The following is a 20,382-nucleotide window of genomic DNA, read 5'->3' as shown; positions in this document are numbered from 1 at the left end:
AAATTCTAGAAGAATGCGGCAGTTTAAATTAAATTCTAGAAGAATGCGGCAGTTTAAATTAAATTCTAGAAGAATGCGGCAGTTTAAATATAAATTCTAGAAGAATGCGGCAGTTTAAATTAAATTATAGAAGAATGCGGCAGTTTAAATATAAATTCTAGAAGAATGCGGCAGTTTAACTATAAATTCTAGAAGAATGCGGCATTTTAACTATAAATTCTAGAAGAATGCGGCAGTTTAAATATAAATTCTAGAACAATGCGGCAGTTTAAATATAAATTCTAGAAGAATGCGGCAGTTTAAATATAAATTCTAGAAGAATGCGGCAGTTTAAATATAAATTCTAGAAGAATGCGGCAGTTTAAATATAAATTCTAGAAGAATGCGGCAGTTTAAATATAAATTATAGAAGAATGCGGCAGTTTAAATATAAATTCTAGAAGAATGCGGCAGTTTAAATATAAATTATAGAAGAATGCGGCAGTTTAAATTAAATTATAGAAGAATGCGGCAGTTTAAATATAAATTCTAGAAGAATGCAGCAGTTTAACTATAAATTCTAGAAGAATGCGGCATTTTAACTATAAATTCTAGAAGAATGCGGCAGTTTAAATATAAATTATAGAAGAATGCGGCAGTTTAAATATAAATTCTAGAAGAATGCAGCAGTTTAACTATAAATTCTAGAAGAATGCGGCATTTTAACTATAAATTCTAGAAGAATGCGGCAGTTTAAATATAAATTCTAGAAGAATGCGGCAGTTTAAATATAAATTCTAGAACAATGCGGCAGTTTAAATATAAATTTTAGAAGAATGCGGCAGTTTAAATATAAATTATAGAAGAATGCGGCAGTTTAAATATAAATTCTAGAAGAATGCGGCAGTTTAAATATAAATTCTAGAAGAATGCGGCAGTTTAAATATAAATTCTAGAAGAATGCGGCAGTTTAAATATAAATTCTAGAAGAATGCGGCAGTTTAAATATAAATTATAGAAGAATGCGGCAGTTTAACTATAAATTCTAGAAGAATGCGGCAGTTTAAATATAAATTATAGAAGAATGCGGCAGTTTAAATATAAATTCTAGAAGAATGCGGCAGTTTAACTATAAATTCTAGAAGAATGCAGCAGTTTAAATATAAATTCTAGAAGAATGCGGCAGTTTAAATATAAATTCTAGAAGAATGCGGCAGTTTAAATATAAATTATAGAAGAATGCGGCAGTTTAAATATAAATTCTAGAAGAAGGCGGCAGTTTAAATATAAATTCTAGAAGAATGCGGCAGTTTAAATATAAATTATAGAAGAATGCGGCAGTTTAAATATAAATTCTAGAAGAATGCGGCAGTTTAAATTAAATTATAGAAGAATGCGGCAGTTTAAATATAAATTCTAGAAGAATGCGGCAGTTTAAATATAAATTCTAGAAGAATGCGGCAGTTTAAATATAAATTATAGAAGAATGCGGCAGTTTAAATATAAATTCTAGAAGAATGCGGCAGTTTAAATATAAATTCCCGATCCTTCAGTTCTAAGGGGAAAGAAGCTGATAACGGAGCGGTCTGGTAGTGGCTTTCTTTCCTCTTCCTATACAGCACACATGAAGGTTTATGTGCAGCGTTCACGTATACGGGGTCAGAGATGAGTATGGGCAACTTATGGGAAATGTAATGTGACAACTTTCTGTTGCTACTTAGTTTCTTTCTATGAAAATAAATAAAATAAAACACTTGCAAAAAAATGTTCAGATCTGGCCACAAAAAAATACAAAACAAAAAAACAAGTCTGTCTGTAGCAGAATTGATTCTCGCGAATATAATGGGCGAGCACTCTATGGCAGCATCAATTGAGCTGTATATAGCAGTTTTAATTAGGTAGTGCAGAGGATTAATTTAGCGCAGGATGTTAGCATTACTTCCGCAATAAATGAGTGTATTAAATGAGCCCTAAGGTTTAGTAATAGGGCACTGTATAGCAGCACGTAATTCAGCATTAGATGGGTGCATTAACTGAGCACTGTGGGGATATTCAGTGAGCACTGTATAGTAGTAATAATTCAGCAGTATACGGATGTATTGAGCATAGCGTTGAAGTTTGTGGGTATGAATAAGGAAATGTCAAGGCCGAGCATTTCATAGTTGTTCACCGAGTCTATTTCCATTTACTTTGTAGTCACAAAAAAACGAAATGACTGAGGAACTTGTGTCAGGATCACTCACCCGGTCCCGGCAGAACTGGCAGAGGTCGTTACCGCCAATGAAAAGTGTGATCAACTTCCAGTCTTCATTGAAGTTAATTTCCTGAGGGTGGAAAAGAATCAGAGTCAAATATGGACGACAGTGCAGAACGCTGCCTGCTTGGCTTTTATTACACACCTATGACGGCATTATAAAGAAAATCTGATTACTAGTGCAGGCGGAGATGGGGAGTGACACACGGTGTCTGCTGCCAGGCTGCACTCACTCCTCCTGTGCTGTCAGCCAAGAGCAATCCAGACCGACTGCCTGAGAGCGAGACATACAGGTCCTAACCAAAGCCAAGCTTCACCCCGGCACCAGGCCAAGGAGAGAAATCTACCAGACACTCCTAAAAGCCATATGGAAGGAGCAGGAGGCTGAGATACCAGGAGCCAAGATACCAGGAGCCGTCTGCAGGAGCTCAAGAGCTGAGGAGCCGTCTGCAGGAGCTCAAGAGCTGAACCGTGTAGCTCTGCAATCACCAACAGCAACTTCATAAGTCGTAAAGATGGGACTCTTAATAATCAAATAACACTCACAGTGCTCTCCTTCAACTTCTGTACCAGAGTTTCAGCTTGCTTTGGCATATTCCTGTGTTAAAAAAGAAATAATGGATCATTATAACATCATAAAGACAAAGCCGAGAGCAAAAATAACAACAATTGTGAAAAAAAAATAAAATCAGAACAATAGTATTCAAGTGTTATAACTGACATCTATAGCTATTATAAAGTTGACCACAATAAAAACTATTATAGTAGTTATATTCTTGTACATAGGGGCAGTATTATAGTAGTTATATTATTGTACATAGGGGCAGTATTATAGTAGTTATATTCTTGTACATAGGGGCAGTATTATAGTAGTTATATTCTTGTACATAGGAGCAGTATTATAGTAGTTATATTCTTGTACATAGGGGCAGTATTATAGTAGTTATATTCTTGTACATAGGAGCAGTATTATAGTAGTTATATTATTGTACATAGGGGCAGTATTATAGTAGTTATATTCTTGTACATAGGGGCAGTATTATAGTAGTTATATTCTTGTACATAGGGAGCAGTATTATAGTAGTTATATTCTTGTACATAGGAGCAGTATTATAGTAGTTATATTCTTGTACATAGGGGCAGTATTATAGCAGTTATATTCTTGTACAGAGCAGGCAGTATTATAGTAGTTATATTCTTGTACATAGGAGCAGTATTATAGTAGTTATAGTCTTGTACATAGGGGCAGTATTATAGTAGTTATATTCTTGTACATAGGAGCAGTATTATAGTAGTTATATTCTTGTACATAGGAGCAGTATTATAGTAGTTATATTCTTGTACATAGGAGCAGTATTATAGTAGTTATATTCTTGTACATAGGGGGCAGTATTATAGTAGTTATATTCTTGTACATAGCGGCAGTATTATAGTAGTTATATTCTTGTACATAGGGGCAGTATTATAGTAGTTATATTCTTGTACATAGGGGGCAGTATTATAGTAGTTATATTCTTGTACATAGGAGCAGTATTATAGTAGTTATATTCTTGTACATAGGGAGCAGTATTATAGTAGTTATATTCTTGTACATAGGGGCAGTATTATAGTAGTTATATTCTTGTACATAGGAGCAGTATTATAGTAGTTATATTCTTGTACATAGGGGCAGTATTATAGTAGTTATATTCTTGTACATAGGAGCAGTATTATAGTAGTTATTTCTGCATGACAAACATAAAGATTGGAACAGCACCAGGGCTCGCCTTCTGGTTCTATGCCACTTTGCTTATTTCACCGATATATACCAATTGCGTTTTCCAGATAAAGCTACTGGATACGGTGCTCTGCTCAATAAGTAACAGTAATCTTCATATCTCATCAAAGGATAATAAAAGAAGCGGCACTCACCAGTTTTCTTGTACATAAGAGCAGTATTATAGTAGTTATATTCTTGTACACAGGAGCAGTATTATAGTAGTTATATTCTTGTACATAGGAGCAGTATTATAGTAGTTATATTCTTGTACATAGGAGCAGTATTATAGTAGTTATATTCTTGTACATAGGGGCAGTATTATAGTACCGGTAATTATATTCTTGTACATTGTGTGACAGTGTTAGTTGCATTGTAATATTAAGTTAGATATGATAATTAGATGTGATTCTGTAAATCAGATATTATGTGTAAAAATTAATTCTTACTCAGCTTTGGCACCACCAATTGCTACATTGAACTTTAGACTATGCTGGTCAATACCAGTGGAGAATCCCTTTAAATTTGGATTAAATTTCTTCAAAATGTCTGAAAGAAAAAAAAAAAGTAGATGACCAAAAATTATCCTAATTACGTGCCTGAACCTTAAAATAACAGGAGAAGGATACTCTTAGTCTTATCATTCAATCTTGCGCTTAACTATCAGTAATTGAAGTAACCAGCATTCTGTGTCCCCAGGGCAACACTTCCTGGCATTGTGGTACTTACTGTTATCATAGGGACACAAGACCATATATTGTCAATCTACAACTTCAAATAGAAAAAACATTGATTTTGATTAGCTGCCATTAGGCTTATTGTTCCTGGGTATGGAAAAAAAACACATATTTACAGGAAGTGTTATCATGGGGACACAGGCCGAGTAGCTATTTTTTTTACATTGAGCACGGCTATGTATCATCTCCCTAGATCTTGTATGTAAGATGCACATGTTAATGGGAGCTCTTACTTGGTAATGTTGTGTAGGTTTCTAGAGTCCCGTCTCCTCCAATGCTGAAATTAGAAGTAAAGCGAAGTATAAATCACATATAACTCTGAAGATATTAGAAACATACGTTTATTACATGGTTAGTGTTTAGAGGCGGTGGGGAGATATTTGGGGAGCACAGCGCAGCATTTCTTGTCTCATTTACTGCCTATGCAGAGTGCCGCCATGGATATGCACAGGCAGCGACTGAGATCACAGTGCTCACTCTTTCATTCTGAGAGCTTTGTTATCTCGGTCACTGACTATGAAGAATGCCCCAGCTCATGACAAGCTCATCTAGACTGCTGCACTCTGCATAGGCAGCAACTGAGCTGTGGCAGAGACCTTGGCTACATTAATAATCTAGTTTATCAGCTATCGGGTGGACGCTAACTGTGCCTCACCAAGAAGGAGTGGCAGTTCGGACTAGCGGCGTAACGTTGCATCCCCATAGAATTTGCTGGTCCGGTTCATTGGCCCCTGTGGCTCCTTCCACTTTACACCACTGTGCACACAGGGGGCATTATTACTTTATTACTGGCATTATGAATGGTGGGCATTATTACTGTATGGGGGTACTAAGAGACGCTTTATTACTAAGAGGGGGCCCTGAGAAGACCACTAATAATGTATGGTGCATTATTTCCATAAATGACAATGTATGGGGCACTGTTTGGCACTATTATTTTTAGGGCACTATATATCTGGCTTTATTGTTTTCAGGGGTACGGCCTGTGTGCTGCGATTTTCTTAAGGACACCATTATTTCTGGAGACAAGTTTTTGGCTGGGAGAAGTCGTCATGGTGGTCCGAGCTAGACGGAAAGGATGGAAGATGTGAATGACCCTAATCAGAAAGGTCATCACGTGTGAGTTACTGGATTCATCTATACCATACTCACTTTTCTGGTATCTACCATTCCATGGTCACCGTATGGCGGTAATATTAGTGCCGGTCTTTTTTTATATTCAATAGTAGCGTTAGTAAACCACATCATGGCTGACCAGTACGATATAATATATCTCACCTCCATGAAATTCCTCTCCACTCTGTCATAAGGTCCAACAATGAAGTTGACTTGGCACCAAAACCGGCCTAAAAAACAAGCATAAGCATATACATCCTTATAGGGATTGTACAAATGGAAAATAACTTTGTATTCCAATGTTATCATATTAACGAACATCTATTTAAATTACATCCAGAAATATAAAATGAAGTGCGCACACAATAGACTGTTTCCTTCAATTTGTTCTTCAGCTTTGTTGTGTAGACTAGAACAGAGTCAGCAGAGTCATTTCATTATCATTAAAGAACTTATCCACTGCTATAAACAGCCCCAGGATGGCGAGGTACTTGTATATTCTCCCTCATGTCTGTAGGTTCTTATCTATGAAGGTTTCTAAGAGATCTTGAAAAAATAGTTAAAACTACCAATCCGGAATTAGTGTATAGCAAGGTAGTGGTCCTGGTGATCCCACTAAGGACGTATGAGCAGCGTTTGTCTTTTTGCTCTTTGTTGTGGTTTTAGGGGTCTTGTATATTGTATTGTGGTATTGTGGGTTTTTTTCTGAATGTCATTCAAGTGATTTGTAGGATAATGGAAAATTCTCTGTGTAGTGCTGCCTTATTGGTTGGTTTTATATTAATATCACAATAGACTGTTTAGCTCAATTTATTTTTCAGCTTTGCTGTGTAAGCTAGAACAGAATCAGCAGAGTCATCTCATTTTCATTAAAGGGGTTGTACATTACTATAAATCACATAATGGGTCCAGGGCGGTGGTAAAATAAAGAACTGATACTCCCTGACCGGACAGGCGCTGTTCCTCTGTACTCCTCGGTGTTGCCCCCCTATCGCTATTCCAGTACCAAAACTATTGACTTACGGTCAATGAATCGCCCAAAGCTGCCACCACCTTGATGTCTCCTGGCCGGAGCTTATGGGCTGTAAAACAATAAAAAAAAGATATATACATACAGATACATGATATGATATACGAGGGGCGATCCAAAAGTAATGATAATCGGTTATTTCTATTGCACACAGAAATTAAAATAAAATGTTTTCTTCTCTCTTAGGTACCCACTAGTCCAGGAAAAAAAATCACTTAAATAGACCACGATTCCCGGGAGCTACATTCATTTGAATATGAACTGCTGAGGAGTGAACATCAAAATGGAAAAAAACGAGCTCAGAGCTGTCATCAAATACCTCTGCTTGAAAAAAATGACTACCAAAGACATACACAGCGACTTGGTGGAAACATTGGGGGAGTCTTCTCCTCCATATTCCACAGTTGCACGCTGGGCCAAGGAATTTAAGCTGGGAAGAACATCGACGGAAAATGAACATCGTGAAGGACGCCTATCCACGTCCCTCAATGAAGAAAACGTGAAAAAAGTTGAAGAAGTTGTATTGGCAGATCGAAGAGTGACTATCAGGCATGTAGCTGAGGTCGCAGGGATCTCATATGGCAGTATTCAAAGAATCCTTGCAAAAGAATTGCATATGAGAAAGGTCTCCGCGCGTTGGGTGCCAAAAATGTTAACCGACGAACAAAAGAAGAAACGAGTTGACATTTCAATAGCAAATCTCGAAAAGTTCCAAGCAGACAAGGAAAATTTTTTGTCACGTTTTTTGACCATGGACGAGACCTGGATCCACCACTTTGATCCCGAAACTAAACAACAATCGATGACGTGGAAACGAGCCGACGAACCAACGCCGAAGAAATTCAAAGTGTCAAGCTCAGCAGGGAAGGTTATGGCGTCCGTTTTTTGGGACGCTGAAGGAATTATTATGGTGGACTATTTGGAGAAGGGAGCCACTATTATGGGCTCCTACTACGCAGAACAAATAAGAAGATTGTGGGAGGCTATCAAGGAGAAAAGGCGCGGCAAACTGCGGGCTGGAGTGTTGTTTCACCAAGATAACGCGCCGGCTCACAAAGCTGCTGTTGCCATGGCTACCATTCAAGAAGCGGGCTTTGAACTGGTGGAACACCCCCCCTATTCACCAGATGTAGCCCCCAGTGACTTCTTTCTCTTTCCTCGGCTCAAGGAACACCTCCGGGGCAAGAAATTTGACGACAATAGCGACGTGATAACCGCTGTTGGGGATTTTTTTGAGGGTCAAGATCAAGAATTTTTTTCGAAGGGAATTCTAAGTTTAGAAAAGAGATGGACTAAATGTATAGACTTGTTAGGAGACTATGTAGAAAAATAAATTTATTTTTTGACTATATTCATTGTGTTTAGTATTGATTATCATTACTTTTGGATCGCCCCTCGTAAAGCACTGACAGATAAAAGAATTAAAATTAAAATTAAAAAGTCCTTCATATAAGATATGGGGCTCATAGTAAAAGCAATAATGCAAAAGACATCATATAAAAAAGACATAGAAAATTCCGTTTTTATCTTTAGGCAACATCGTCTTCTCACCTGACGTGGGAATACTACTGGACACCGATGTGAAACCGCGACAATCCAGATCACTGCCCCAGTTCTGTGAGGGAAACATAATATATTAGTAACACTGGAATGACAATATAACAATCGTCACTGTAGCAACGAAAATCAAATGTATTAAATCATCTTCACAGCTGGACTCTCACAGGTAAAGGAGGTCTGAGGTTAATAAGTGATGCCCTGCACACACAGACGAACTAGGCAGGTGTCTAGGGCAGCCCGATTTAAGGAGGTAAACAAGAAATGGTGTATAGATATTAATGACAGATGAATTACTTTCTTGTCTAAACAGATGCATCAGTCAGAACATGAATTGGACACAGAAAACGCACAAACGGAATAAATCTCCCTGCACATTCTCTTACTCTCCTAATCTTATTTCACCCTATTTGTCTTATTGTACAGATAAAACAGTGGTATACAAAGAAATCCTATCAGTATCGAATTAAATCCGTCATGTCCCCCTCTTCTCACTGTCCTGTGTGTGATTGTGAGATAGTTAGCTGCAGCAGGAGCCTCTCCCCACTGTTTTGTCTGCCTGGGCAAAAGATCACTAAGGTCCAGGAAATGCCTTATATTACAGTTAAAATTGATTAGCATAAAAAGATATGTTCCCTGTGTTCTAGGAACCGTGCCATGTCCTCTTCCTCCTCACTGGCCCATGTTTTGATATTGTGAATAGCTGGCTGCAGCAGGAGCCTCTCCCCTAAATCTTGCCTGCAAAGGTAAAAGACCACTAAGGCCCAGGAAATGCCTGATATTACAGTCAAAATTGAGAATTAGAAATATATCGAAATCTTCTCTGTCCCAAGAGTTCAACCACATCTCTTTCCTCCTCCTCACTGCCCTGTGTGTGATTGTGAGATAGTTTGCTGCAGCAGGAGCCTCTCCCCTCTGCCTTGTATGCAGAGTCAAAAGATCACTAAGGTCAAGAAAATACCTAATATTACAGTTAAAACTGAGAAATGTACACATATATCTTCTCTGTGTCCCAGGAGCTCTGCCATGTCTCTCTCTGTCCATTATGTGATTGGGTGATGGCTGGCTGCAGCAGGAACCTCTCCCCACTGTCTTCTATGCAGGGATAATGAGGTCACTAAGACCCATTCCTGGATTTTTATGGGACCAATAGTTTTGGGACGATACTGAAAAGGCTGCAGAGTTACATAAAGTGAGGGAGGGACTATATATTTTTTGTTTAATCTACTCTTTCATTTCCCGGTTTATTGTTCCTTTACAGAGGAGCTCCGCCTAGAGATACGAGTAGGTAAATTCAGTAGACAGATCCATACATGAGAACCCCAAACTATTCCTAAAACTAAGGGGACAGGGTAGATAATATGATGGAATCCCCCTTTAAATATACACAAATCAAATGTCGACCAATAACAATGCAGTAAGATAAGGCAGCATTACATCAGGAAGTGCCGGTGTGGGCGCTGGGGTGGGGTACACATAGTCGCTATTCAGGTAGGTCCTCAGGAATTGCTGGCTCTGAAAAACAATGAAACATCATTATTTACCGTCTGAACACAGACTGAAGATGCTTTTCCAATGGTTTAATAGAAGGATGGACAACGATCATGGAGCGTCACTAGCGCATGGCCGGAGAAGGGAGACAAGGACCTGACAGTAAGGAGGACAACCATCCTGATATGTGTGATTATGGGACCACAGGGCGGGCGAAGACAGGACCAGCCCCCGGGCCAGGACTAGACATTTACACCATTATTTTAAATGATTGGAAAATGTTCCGCACATTGGTGGCATCTGGGTTCTGAGATCCCTACCAAATGGTCAAAAGTCGCTCTGAAAAAAGGAGGCAGGTTATCAAGCAGAAGCCTCCGTCCCTGCCTCTGCTTGTGCACAATCACAGGTTGGCACTCAATAGAAAGTCTGAGAGCGTACTTAGAGTGCAGAATGGGCTTATAGACTGTACGGCGCTCCGGGAGCTTCTGCCTGACCAGGTGGACATTTCAGATCTGCTTTTGAGTGATCAGAGGAGATCTCAGGACCAGGAAACCCAAAGATCTGCAGGACATGTCAGGTAGTCACAATTAAAAAACGTGATAGGACGTGTAATAATAGCCCGGGGCCGGTCCGATCTTTGCTCACCCCATGATGTCATAACCAAACAGACACATTTTTATTGATTTCCTCCTCTTCTTTGAAGAGCTATAACTCTTCTGGTTCAACCTCCAGAGCCACATGAGGGATTGTTTTTTCCAGGACAAGTTGTAATTTTGGACCATTCATTTTACCATATAATGTACTGAAAAACAGGAGAAAAAATCCCAGTGTAATAAAACGGGGAAACCCCCCCCCCCCCATCCCACCCATAGATCCGGAATTGTTATTTTTGGGTTTTTTTCACATTATTTATGAGAAAACATTGTCTTAACAGCATGACTCTCCAGGTCAGATTCCAAACTTCCAGTTTTATAGCTTACGGTACTTTATTTGTTGTGGTTTTTTATTTACGGTAAGTGGTGAAAAAATGAAAAAAAAAGGTCCTGTGGGGGGGTTGTTTTCTGCTTGACAGTCCAGTGGGAAGGCTTGTTTTCAGTTTGATGGTCCGGTTGGGGGGGCTTGTTTTCTGTTTGATGGACAAACAGGAGGGCTTGTTTTCTGTTTAATGGTCCAGTGGGAGGGCTTATTTTCTGGTGATGGTCCTGTGGGAGGGCTTGTTTTCTGTTTGATGGTCCGGTGGGAGGGCTTGTTTTCTGTTTGATGGTCCGGTGGGAGGGCTTGTTTTTTGTTTGATGGTCCGGAGGGAGGGCTTGTTTTCTGTTTGTTGGTCCGGGGGAGGGCTTGTTTTCTGTTTGATGGTCCGGGGGGGGGGGGTGTTTTCTGTTTGATGGTCCAGTGAAAGGGCTTATTTTCTGGTGATGGTCCTGTGGGAGGGCTTGTTTTCTGTTTGACGGTCTGGTGGTAGGGCTTGTTTTCTGTTTTGATGGTCCGGTGAAAGGGTTTATTTTCTGGTGATGGTCCTGTGGGAGGGCTTGTTTTCAGTTTGATGGTCCTGAGGGAAGGCTTGTTTTCAGTTTTATGGTCCGGTGGGAGGGTGTGTTTTCAGTTTGATGGTCCGGTGGGATGGCTTGTTTTTTGTTTGATGGTCCAGTGGGAGGGCTTGTTTTCTGCTTGATGGTCCTGTGGGAGGGCTTGTTTTCTGCTTGATGGTCCGGTGAGAGGGCTTGTTTTCAGTTTGATGGTCCGGTGGGAAGGCTTGTTTTCTGTTTGATGGTCTGATGGGAGGGCTTGTTTTCTGCTTGATGGTCCTGTGGGAGGGCTTGTTTTCTGCTTGATGGTCCGGTGAGAGGGCTTGTTTTCAGTTTGATGGCCCAGGGGAGGCCTTGTTTTCTGTTTGATGGTCCGGTGGGAAGGCTTGTTTTCTGTTTGATGGTCCGGGGGGAGGGCCTGTTTTCTGTTTGATGGTCCGGTGGGAAGGCTTGTTTTCTGTTTGATGGTCCGGTGGGAAGGCTTGTTTTCTGTTTGATGGTCCGGTGGGAGGGCCTGTTTTCTGTTTGATGGTCAGGTGTGAGGGCTTGTTTTCTAGTTTGATGGTCCGGTGGGAGGGCTTGTTTTCAGTTTTATGGTCTGATGGGAGGGCTTGTTTTCAGTTTGATGGTCTGATGGGAGGGCTTGTTTTTTGTTTGATGGTCCAGTGGGAGGGCTTGTTTTTTGTTTGATGGTCCAGTGGGGGGAGTTGTTTTCTCTGTGACAGTCTGTGGTTTTTAGTGCTACCGTTTCGGGGGCATATAATTGTTTGATGGCTTTTCTATTGCATTATTTTGTGGGAGCTGTGGTGACTGAAAAATATTAATTCAGGCAGTTTGATATATTTTATCTTTAGGGCATTTACCCTATAAGTTATATAATTTCATATTTTGTTAGGGCAGACTTTTATAGACTTGTTGATGTCAAATACTGTTTTTATGTTTTAATTACTTTTTAATTTTTTTTAGTCCTACTTGAGGATTTGAACCTGTGATCCTGCTGGTCTTTATAACAATAAAAAGATCACAGCAACAGGGGCCTTCGGTCGGGGTCACACTGCAGCATTTATACAATAGGATCTTGTACAAGAGTAAATTCCAGTGCCCATCGTGGGGTGCTGATCGTTTGCCATGGTAGTCGAGGGTCTGCATGTATTTCTATGCAGCTGAACGCTCCAGTCCGAGGGCCGGCAGCAGTGCTGGGTATTGATGCGAGAGACTCGCGTGAGTTTCTCGCATCACACTCGCAAGTGTGAGCCCGGCCTTCTGCAGAACCTCGACTACCATGGCAAACGATCAGCACCCCACGATGGGCACTGGAATGGACTCTTGTACAAGATCATATCGTATAAATGCTGCAGTCTGAGACTGATAGCATTTAAGCGGTTAAGCAGCAGCTTGCTCTGATTGCTGCTGTCACAGGCAGATCCAGGCTGTATATCGCAGCCAGCACTCATCAGTCATGGAGTGGGGGAGCTGCAGAGAAGTTGGTCTGTTTCCCCACTGTTTAAAGTAGATCCTTGCAGATCCCGGAAGGAGGACACAAACGGGAATGCTCCAAAGTGACCCCCTTTAGCACTGACTTGCTGACCCTTCAAAATCAAGTTACATAATATTTTAAACAGCCTCAATATCATCAGAGGACACCAACCTCTGTAGGGCACATCAGCGGGACATCCTTTGTAAAGTTCAAAGAGTCCGTCTTCTGGCCAAGAGGTTCAAGCTAAGAAAAAAACACAAAAATCACAAAGGATCAGTAGAAGGAATGAAGCTTGGACTGTATGAACTTTGCCACAGAGAGAGTGAAGATTTGCTCATGTCACTAACTGGAAACCATCAACAAGCAGGAAACTACTTACAACTTTTTTTTATTGCAATTATCGCTCATGTACTTTCAGGCCGCATTCACATACAACCTTCATTTTTCCTGCGGTTTAAAAATTTTAGTAAAAAAAAGACAAGCATTTTTTATTTTTCTCTGTTCTGACCCCCAAAATACAAAAGAAACCGATCATACACCAAAAAGTTGCCCATTTTCACAGTGATTTGGACTGGAGTGTTTTTAACTAAAAAATGTGAAAAATGCAAATAAAAATACCATGAAAAACACATGAAATTTCTGTGAATCCAGATTATTACTCCTCCATGAAAAGGTGAAGGTCTGATTAGTCTACGGCCCGATGATCAGCGAATGAAACAAAGGTGCACAAAGTGTGGCCAATGAATGTAGTATTATGTGCACCCCTCAAATAAATGAGATCATGCCAGGTCCACCAAAACAGGAGCTGCTGTTCATAGCAGTGCTACTCTGGCTGCAAAATTACAGAGAAAACACTATAATATAATATATTAGACTATTAGATCCATCAACAGCAGCTTGTGGACATTTTTCAGTGGGTAAACATTACCTTTAATTAAAAAGTCAGTGAAATATTGATAAAGATCAAAAAGATCTAAATAGTGGAAGTTGAATATTGAAGAATATATGGAAAAAAAAACCCTTTAATATTAAATTGAAAAATAAAACACTTATTACTAAAATATGAGATCCATCAACAGCAGCTTGAGGGCACTTTCCAGTAGGTAATAATTAATTAAAAAGTCACTGAAATAAGCTAGAAAAATGATAAACTTATGAATGGTAGAAAGTGAATGAAGACAAAAAAATACTTTAATATTAAGTGTTTCTTTTCAATTATTGTATCTGATCCGCCAACAGCAGCTTGTGAATATTTTCCAGTTGAAAATAAATAAAGTGAGAAGTCAGCAAAATTTGCAATAAAGATCTGAATCGTGAAAAGTAAATGTTGTAAGCGATGTAAAAAATAAAAAAAAATACTATAATGTTAGGGGTTTATTTTTAATTATTGTGTTGAGTCCATCAACAGCAGTTTGTGGCCATTTTCCAGTAGGTAATAATTAATTTAAAAAGTCAGCGAAATTAGCTAGAAAAATAATAAACTTCTGAATAGTAGAAAGTGAAAAGTTTTAAATTAAAAGACAAAAAAAACCCTAATATTAAGGTGTTTTTTTTAAATTAATGTATCAGATCCACCAACAGCAGCTTGTGAATATTTTTCAATTGGAAAAAAATTAAGTGAAAAGTCAGAGAAATATGCAATAAAGATCTGAATAGTAAAAAGTAAATGTTGTGAAATATATGAAAAATGTAAAAAAAAAAATATAATGTTAGGTGTTTATTTTTAATTATTGTGTTGGATCCATAAACAGCAGTTTGTGGACACTTTCCACTTGGTACAAATTAACGGAAAAGTCAGTACTGAATGGTGGAAAGTGAATATTGAACAATTCATCAATGAAATAGGAACATATATTCTTGAATATCAGATCCATCAACAGCAGCTTATAGACATTTTCCAGTAAGTAAAAGTGAATTGAAAATTGAAAGCAGCTGTAAATATAGTAAAGCCCCAAAATGATGGAAAGTGGATGATAAAAAAATTCAATGATTTAACAGAATGCAATAGTAAAATAGAAACACGTAATCTAAATTATAGATCCATCAACAGCAGCTTACAGACATTTCCAGTTGGAAAATTTAAACAGAAAAGTCAGTAAAGAAGTTGGTAACGACTTGAAAGTCATCAAGTGAAAGATGTAAGATACATAAATGAGTTTACCATGTTGTTCCAGAGCATTCTTGCTAGCTGGGAATGAGCCTTCTGGCTGAGATGGAAACAGTCAGGAGCCAGGTAGGAAACATCAGGTTCTCCGGTCTTAAAAAGATGGAAATCATAATGAAGACTAATTAGCTGAATTATGGCGGGGGTAGGAGGCAGCGATGGCGCCTCCTAGTGCACAGCTTTCTCCCTGCACCCCCCATATGAGGATATATAAGGATCAGTGCGCCATCCTATCACAGACCAGAGAAGAACAGCAGCCTTCATCTGATTGGCTGCAGAGGAGCGTCTTGTGAAAAGAGCAGTGTGGCGCTGTAAAGCAAGGGGGATCACGGATATACACGACAGACTGCAGTACACACAGGCTGCAGAAGATACATACGTACCGGGAGATATGGGATGTTTGTGTGCCGGAAAAACGGCTGGAGAACCACAGTGAAGTCTTCTCTGGCGTCGTATCGTCCAGAACTAACAAAATCTCTGAGACTGAGCTGAAAAGGACAGAAGGCGAGAAATGATGAAAGTGCGACATCGATGGGCGACGTCAGAGCTACGAGGAGGATTCCATTATCTCCAGAAATCTTAGTATTGGGGTACACTATGTATCACGGTATCTTAGTATTGGGGTACACTATGTATCATGGTATCTTAGTATTGGGGTACACTATGTATCACGGTATCTTAGTATTGGGGTACACTATGTATCACTGTATCTTAGTATTGGGGTACACTATGTATCACGGTATCTTAGTATTGGGGTACACTATGTATCACGGTATCTTAGTATTGGGGTACACTATGTATCACGGTATCTTAGTATTGGGGTACACTATGTATCACTGTATCTTAGTATTGGGGTACACTATGTATCATGGTATCTTAGTATTGGGGTACACTATGTATCACGGTATCTTAGTATTGGGGTACACTATGTATCACGGTATCTTAGTATTGGGGTACACTATGTATCACTGTATCTTAGTATTGGGGTACACTATGTATCACGGTATCTTAGTATTGGGGTACACTATGTATCACGGTATCTTAGTATTGGGGTACACTATGTATCACGGTATCTTAGTATTGGGGTACACTATGTATCACTGTATCTTAGTATTGGGGTACACTATGTATCACGGTATCTTAGTATTGGGGTACACTATGTATCACTGTATCTTAGTATTGGGGTACACTATGTATCACGGTATCTTAGTATTGGGGTAAACTATGTATCACGGTATCTTAGTATTGGGGTACACTATGTATCACGGTATCTTAGTATTGGGGTACACTATGTATCACTGTATCTTAGTATTGGGGTACACTATGTATCACGGTATCTTAGTATTGGGGTACACTATGTATCACGGTATCTTAGTATTGGGGTACACTATGTATCACTGTATCTTAGTATTGGGGTACACTATGTATCACGGTATCTTAGTATTGGGGTACACTATGTATCACGGTATCTTAGTATTGGGGTACACTATGTATCACGGTATCTTAGTATTGGGGTACACTATGTATCACTGTATCTTAGTATTGGGGTACACTATGTATCACGGTATCTTAGTATTGGGGTACACTATGTATCACTGTATCTTAGTATTGGGGTACACTATGTATCACGGTATCTTAGTATTGGGGTAAACTATGTATCACGGTATCTTAGTATTGGGGTACACTATGTATCACGGTATCTTAGTATTGGGGTACACTATGTATCACTGTATCTTAGTATTGGGGTACACTATGTATCACGGTATCTTAGTATTGGGGTAAACTATGTATCACTGTATCTTAGTATTGGGGTACACTATGTATCACGGTATCTTAGTATTGGGGTACACTATGTATCACGGTATCTTAGTATTGGGGTACACTATGTATCACGGTATCTTAGTATTGGGGTACACTATGTATCACTGTATCTTAGTATTGGGGTACACTATGTATCACGGTATCTTAGTATTGGGGTAAACTATGTATCACGGTATCTTAGTATTGGGGTACACTATGTATCACGGTATCTTAGTATTGGGGTACACTATGTATCACTGTATCTTAGTATTGGGGTACACTATGTATCACGGTATCTTAGTATTGGGGTAAACTATGTATCACTGTATCTTAGTATTGGGGTACACTATGTATCACGGTATCTTAGTATTGGGGTACACTATGTATCACTGTATCTTAGTATTGGGGTACACTATGTATCACGGTATCTTAGTATTGGGGTAAACTATGTATCACTGTATCTTAGTATTGGGGTACACTATGTATCACGGTATCTTAGTATTGGGGTACACTATGTATCACGGTATCTTAGTATTGGGGTACACTATGTATCACGGTATCTTAGTATTGGGGTACACTATGTATCACGGTATCTTAGTATTGGGGTACACTATGTATCACGGTATCTTAGTATTGGGGTACACTATGTATCACGGTATCTTAGTATTGGGGTACACTATGTATCACGGTATCTTAGTATTGGGGTACACTATGTATCACTGTATCTTAGTATTGGGGTACACTATGTATCACGGTATCTTAGTGTTGGGGTACACTATGTATCACTGTATCTTAGTATTGGGGTACACTATGTATCACGGTATCTTAGTATTGGGGTACACTATGTATCACGGTATCTTAGTATTGGGGTACACTATGTATCATGGTATCTTAGTATTGGGGTACACTATGTATCACTGTATCTTAGTATTGGGGTACACTATGTATCACGGTATCTTAGTGTTGGGGTACACTATGTATCACGGTATCTTAGTATTGGGGTACACTATGTATCACTGTATCTTAGTATTGGGGTACACTATGTATCATGGTATCTTAGTATTGGGGTACACTATGTATCACTGTATCTTAGTATTGGGGTACACTATGTATCACGGTATCTTAGTATTGGGGTACACTATGTATCACTGTATCTTAGTATTGGGGTACACTATGTATCACGGTATCTTAGTATTGGGGTACACTATGTATCACGGTATCTTAGTATTGGGGTACACTATGTATCACGGTATCTTAGTATTGGGGTACACTATGTATCACTGTATCTTAGTATTGGGGTACACTATGTATCACGGTATCTTAGTATTGGGGTACACTATGTATCACTGTATCTTAGTATTGGGGTACACTATGTATCACGGTATCTTAGTATTGGGGTAAACTATGTATCACGGTATCTTAGTATTGGGGTACACTATGTATCACGGTATCTTAGTATTGGGGTACACTATGTATCACTGTATCTTAGTATTGGGGTACACTATGTATCACGGTATCTTAGTATTGGGGTACACTATGTATCACGGTATCTTAGTATTGGGGTACACTATGTATCACGGTATCTTAGTATTGGGGTACACTATGTATCACGGTATCTTAGTATTGGGGTACACTATGTATCACGGTATCTTAGTATTGGGGTACACTATGTATCACGGTATCTTAGTATTGGGGTACACTATGTATCACGGTATCTTAGTATTGGGGTACACTATGTATCACGGTATCTTAGTATTGGGGTACACTATGTATCACTGTATCTTAGTATTGGGGTACACTATGTATCACGGTATCTTAGTGTTGGGGTACACTATGTATCACTGTATCTTAGTATTGGGGTACACTATGTATCACGGTATCTTAGTATTGGGGTACACTATGTATCACGGTATCTTAGTATTGGGGTACACTATGTATCATGGTATCTTAGTATTGGGGTACACTATGTATCACTGTATCTTAGTATTGGGGTACACTATGTATCACGGTATCTTAGTGTTGGGGTACACTATGTATCACGGTATCTTAGTAATGGGGTACACTATGTATCACGGTATCTTAGTGTTGGGGTACACTATGTATCACTGTATCTTAGTGTTGGGGTACACTATGTATCACGGTATCATAGTAATGGGGTACACTATGTATCACGGTATCTTAGTATTGGGGTACACTATGTATCAAGGTATCTTAGTATTGGGGTACACTATGTATCACTGTATCTTAGTATTGGGGTACACTATGTATCACGGTATCTTAGTGTTGGGGTACACTATGTATCACGGTATCTTAGTAATGGGGTACACTATGTATCACGGTATCTTAGTGTTGGGGTACAGTATGTATCACTGTATCTTAGTGTTGGGGTACACTATGTATCACGGTATCATAGTAATGGGGTACACTATGTATCACGGTATCATAGTAATGGGGTACACTATGTATCATGGTATCTTAGTAATGGGGGTACACTATGTATCACTGTATCTTAGTATTGGGGTACACTATGTATCACGGTATCTTAGTATTGGGGTACACTATGTATCACGGTATCTTAGTGTTGGGGTACACTATGTATCACGGTATCTTAGTGTTGGGGTACACTATGTATCATGGTATCTTAGTATTGGGGTACACTATGTATCACGGTATCTTAGTAATGGGGTACACTATGTATCACAGTATCATAGTAATGGGGTACACTATGTATCACGGTATCCTAGTATTGGGGTACACTATGTATCACTGTATCTTAGTATTGGGGTACACTATGTATCACGGTATCCTAGTATTGGGGTACACTATGTATCACTGATGCTGTATCTTAGTATTGGGGTACACTATGTATCACTGATGCTGTATCTTAGTATTGGGGTACACTATGTATCACAGTATCTTAGTATTGGGGTACACTATGTATCACTGATGCTGTATCTTAGTATTGGGGTACACTATGTATCATTGATGCTGTATCTTAGTATTGGGGATACATTATGTATCTCTGTGACTCTATATCTTAGTATTGGGGTACACTATGTATCATTGATGCTGTATCTTAGTATTGGGGTACACTATGTATCTGTGACTCTATATCTTAATATTGAGGTACACTATGTATCATTGATGCTGTATCTTAGTATTGGGGTACACTATGTATCATTGATGCTGTATCTTAGTATTGGGGTACACTATGTATCATTGATGCTGTATCTTAGTATTGGGTTGCACTATGTATCTCTGTGACTCTATATCTTAGTATTGGGGTACACTATGTATCATTGATGCTGTATCTTAGTATTGGGGTACACTATGTATCTCTGTGACTCTATATCTTAGTATTGGGGTACACTATATATCACTGATGCTGTATCTTAGTATTGGGGTACACTATGTATCTCTGTGACTCTATATCTTAGTATTGAGGTACACTATGTATCATTGATGCTGTATCTTAGTATTGGGGTACACTAT

At 39.0% G+C, this 20,382-nt stretch overlaps 1 protein-coding gene across 1 annotated transcript in view; it reads right to left on the bottom strand.

Moving 5' to 3' along the window:
* Positions 1 to 20,382, bottom strand: part of PLB1 (phospholipase B1) — a 126,319-nt gene that overhangs the window by 21,827 nt on the left and 84,110 nt on the right. Inside the window, exons 40-50 of the mRNA XM_069768351.1 lie at positions 15,474 to 15,578; positions 15,088 to 15,183; positions 13,098 to 13,169; positions 9,867 to 9,944; positions 8,424 to 8,487; positions 6,866 to 6,924; positions 6,005 to 6,072; positions 4,960 to 5,003; positions 4,439 to 4,538; positions 2,780 to 2,831; positions 2,223 to 2,303 (exon numbers count right to left, since the gene is read on the bottom strand). Of these exons, the coding sequence (XP_069624452.1) occupies positions 2,223 to 2,303; positions 2,780 to 2,831; positions 4,439 to 4,538; positions 4,960 to 5,003; positions 6,005 to 6,072; positions 6,866 to 6,924; positions 8,424 to 8,487; positions 9,867 to 9,944; positions 13,098 to 13,169; positions 15,088 to 15,183; positions 15,474 to 15,578 (819 nt within the window). The remainder of the gene's footprint in view (positions 1 to 2,222; positions 2,304 to 2,779; positions 2,832 to 4,438; positions 4,539 to 4,959; positions 5,004 to 6,004; positions 6,073 to 6,865; positions 6,925 to 8,423; positions 8,488 to 9,866; positions 9,945 to 13,097; positions 13,170 to 15,087; positions 15,184 to 15,473; positions 15,579 to 20,382) is intronic.

The sequence above is a fragment of the Ranitomeya imitator genome, chromosome 5 (genome assembly GCF_032444005.1).
Source record: "Ranitomeya imitator isolate aRanImi1 chromosome 5, aRanImi1.pri, whole genome shotgun sequence".
Classification (NCBI taxonomy): domain Eukaryota; kingdom Metazoa; phylum Chordata; class Amphibia; order Anura; family Dendrobatidae; genus Ranitomeya; species Ranitomeya imitator.
This window is presented reverse-complemented; position numbering and strand designations above follow the sequence as displayed.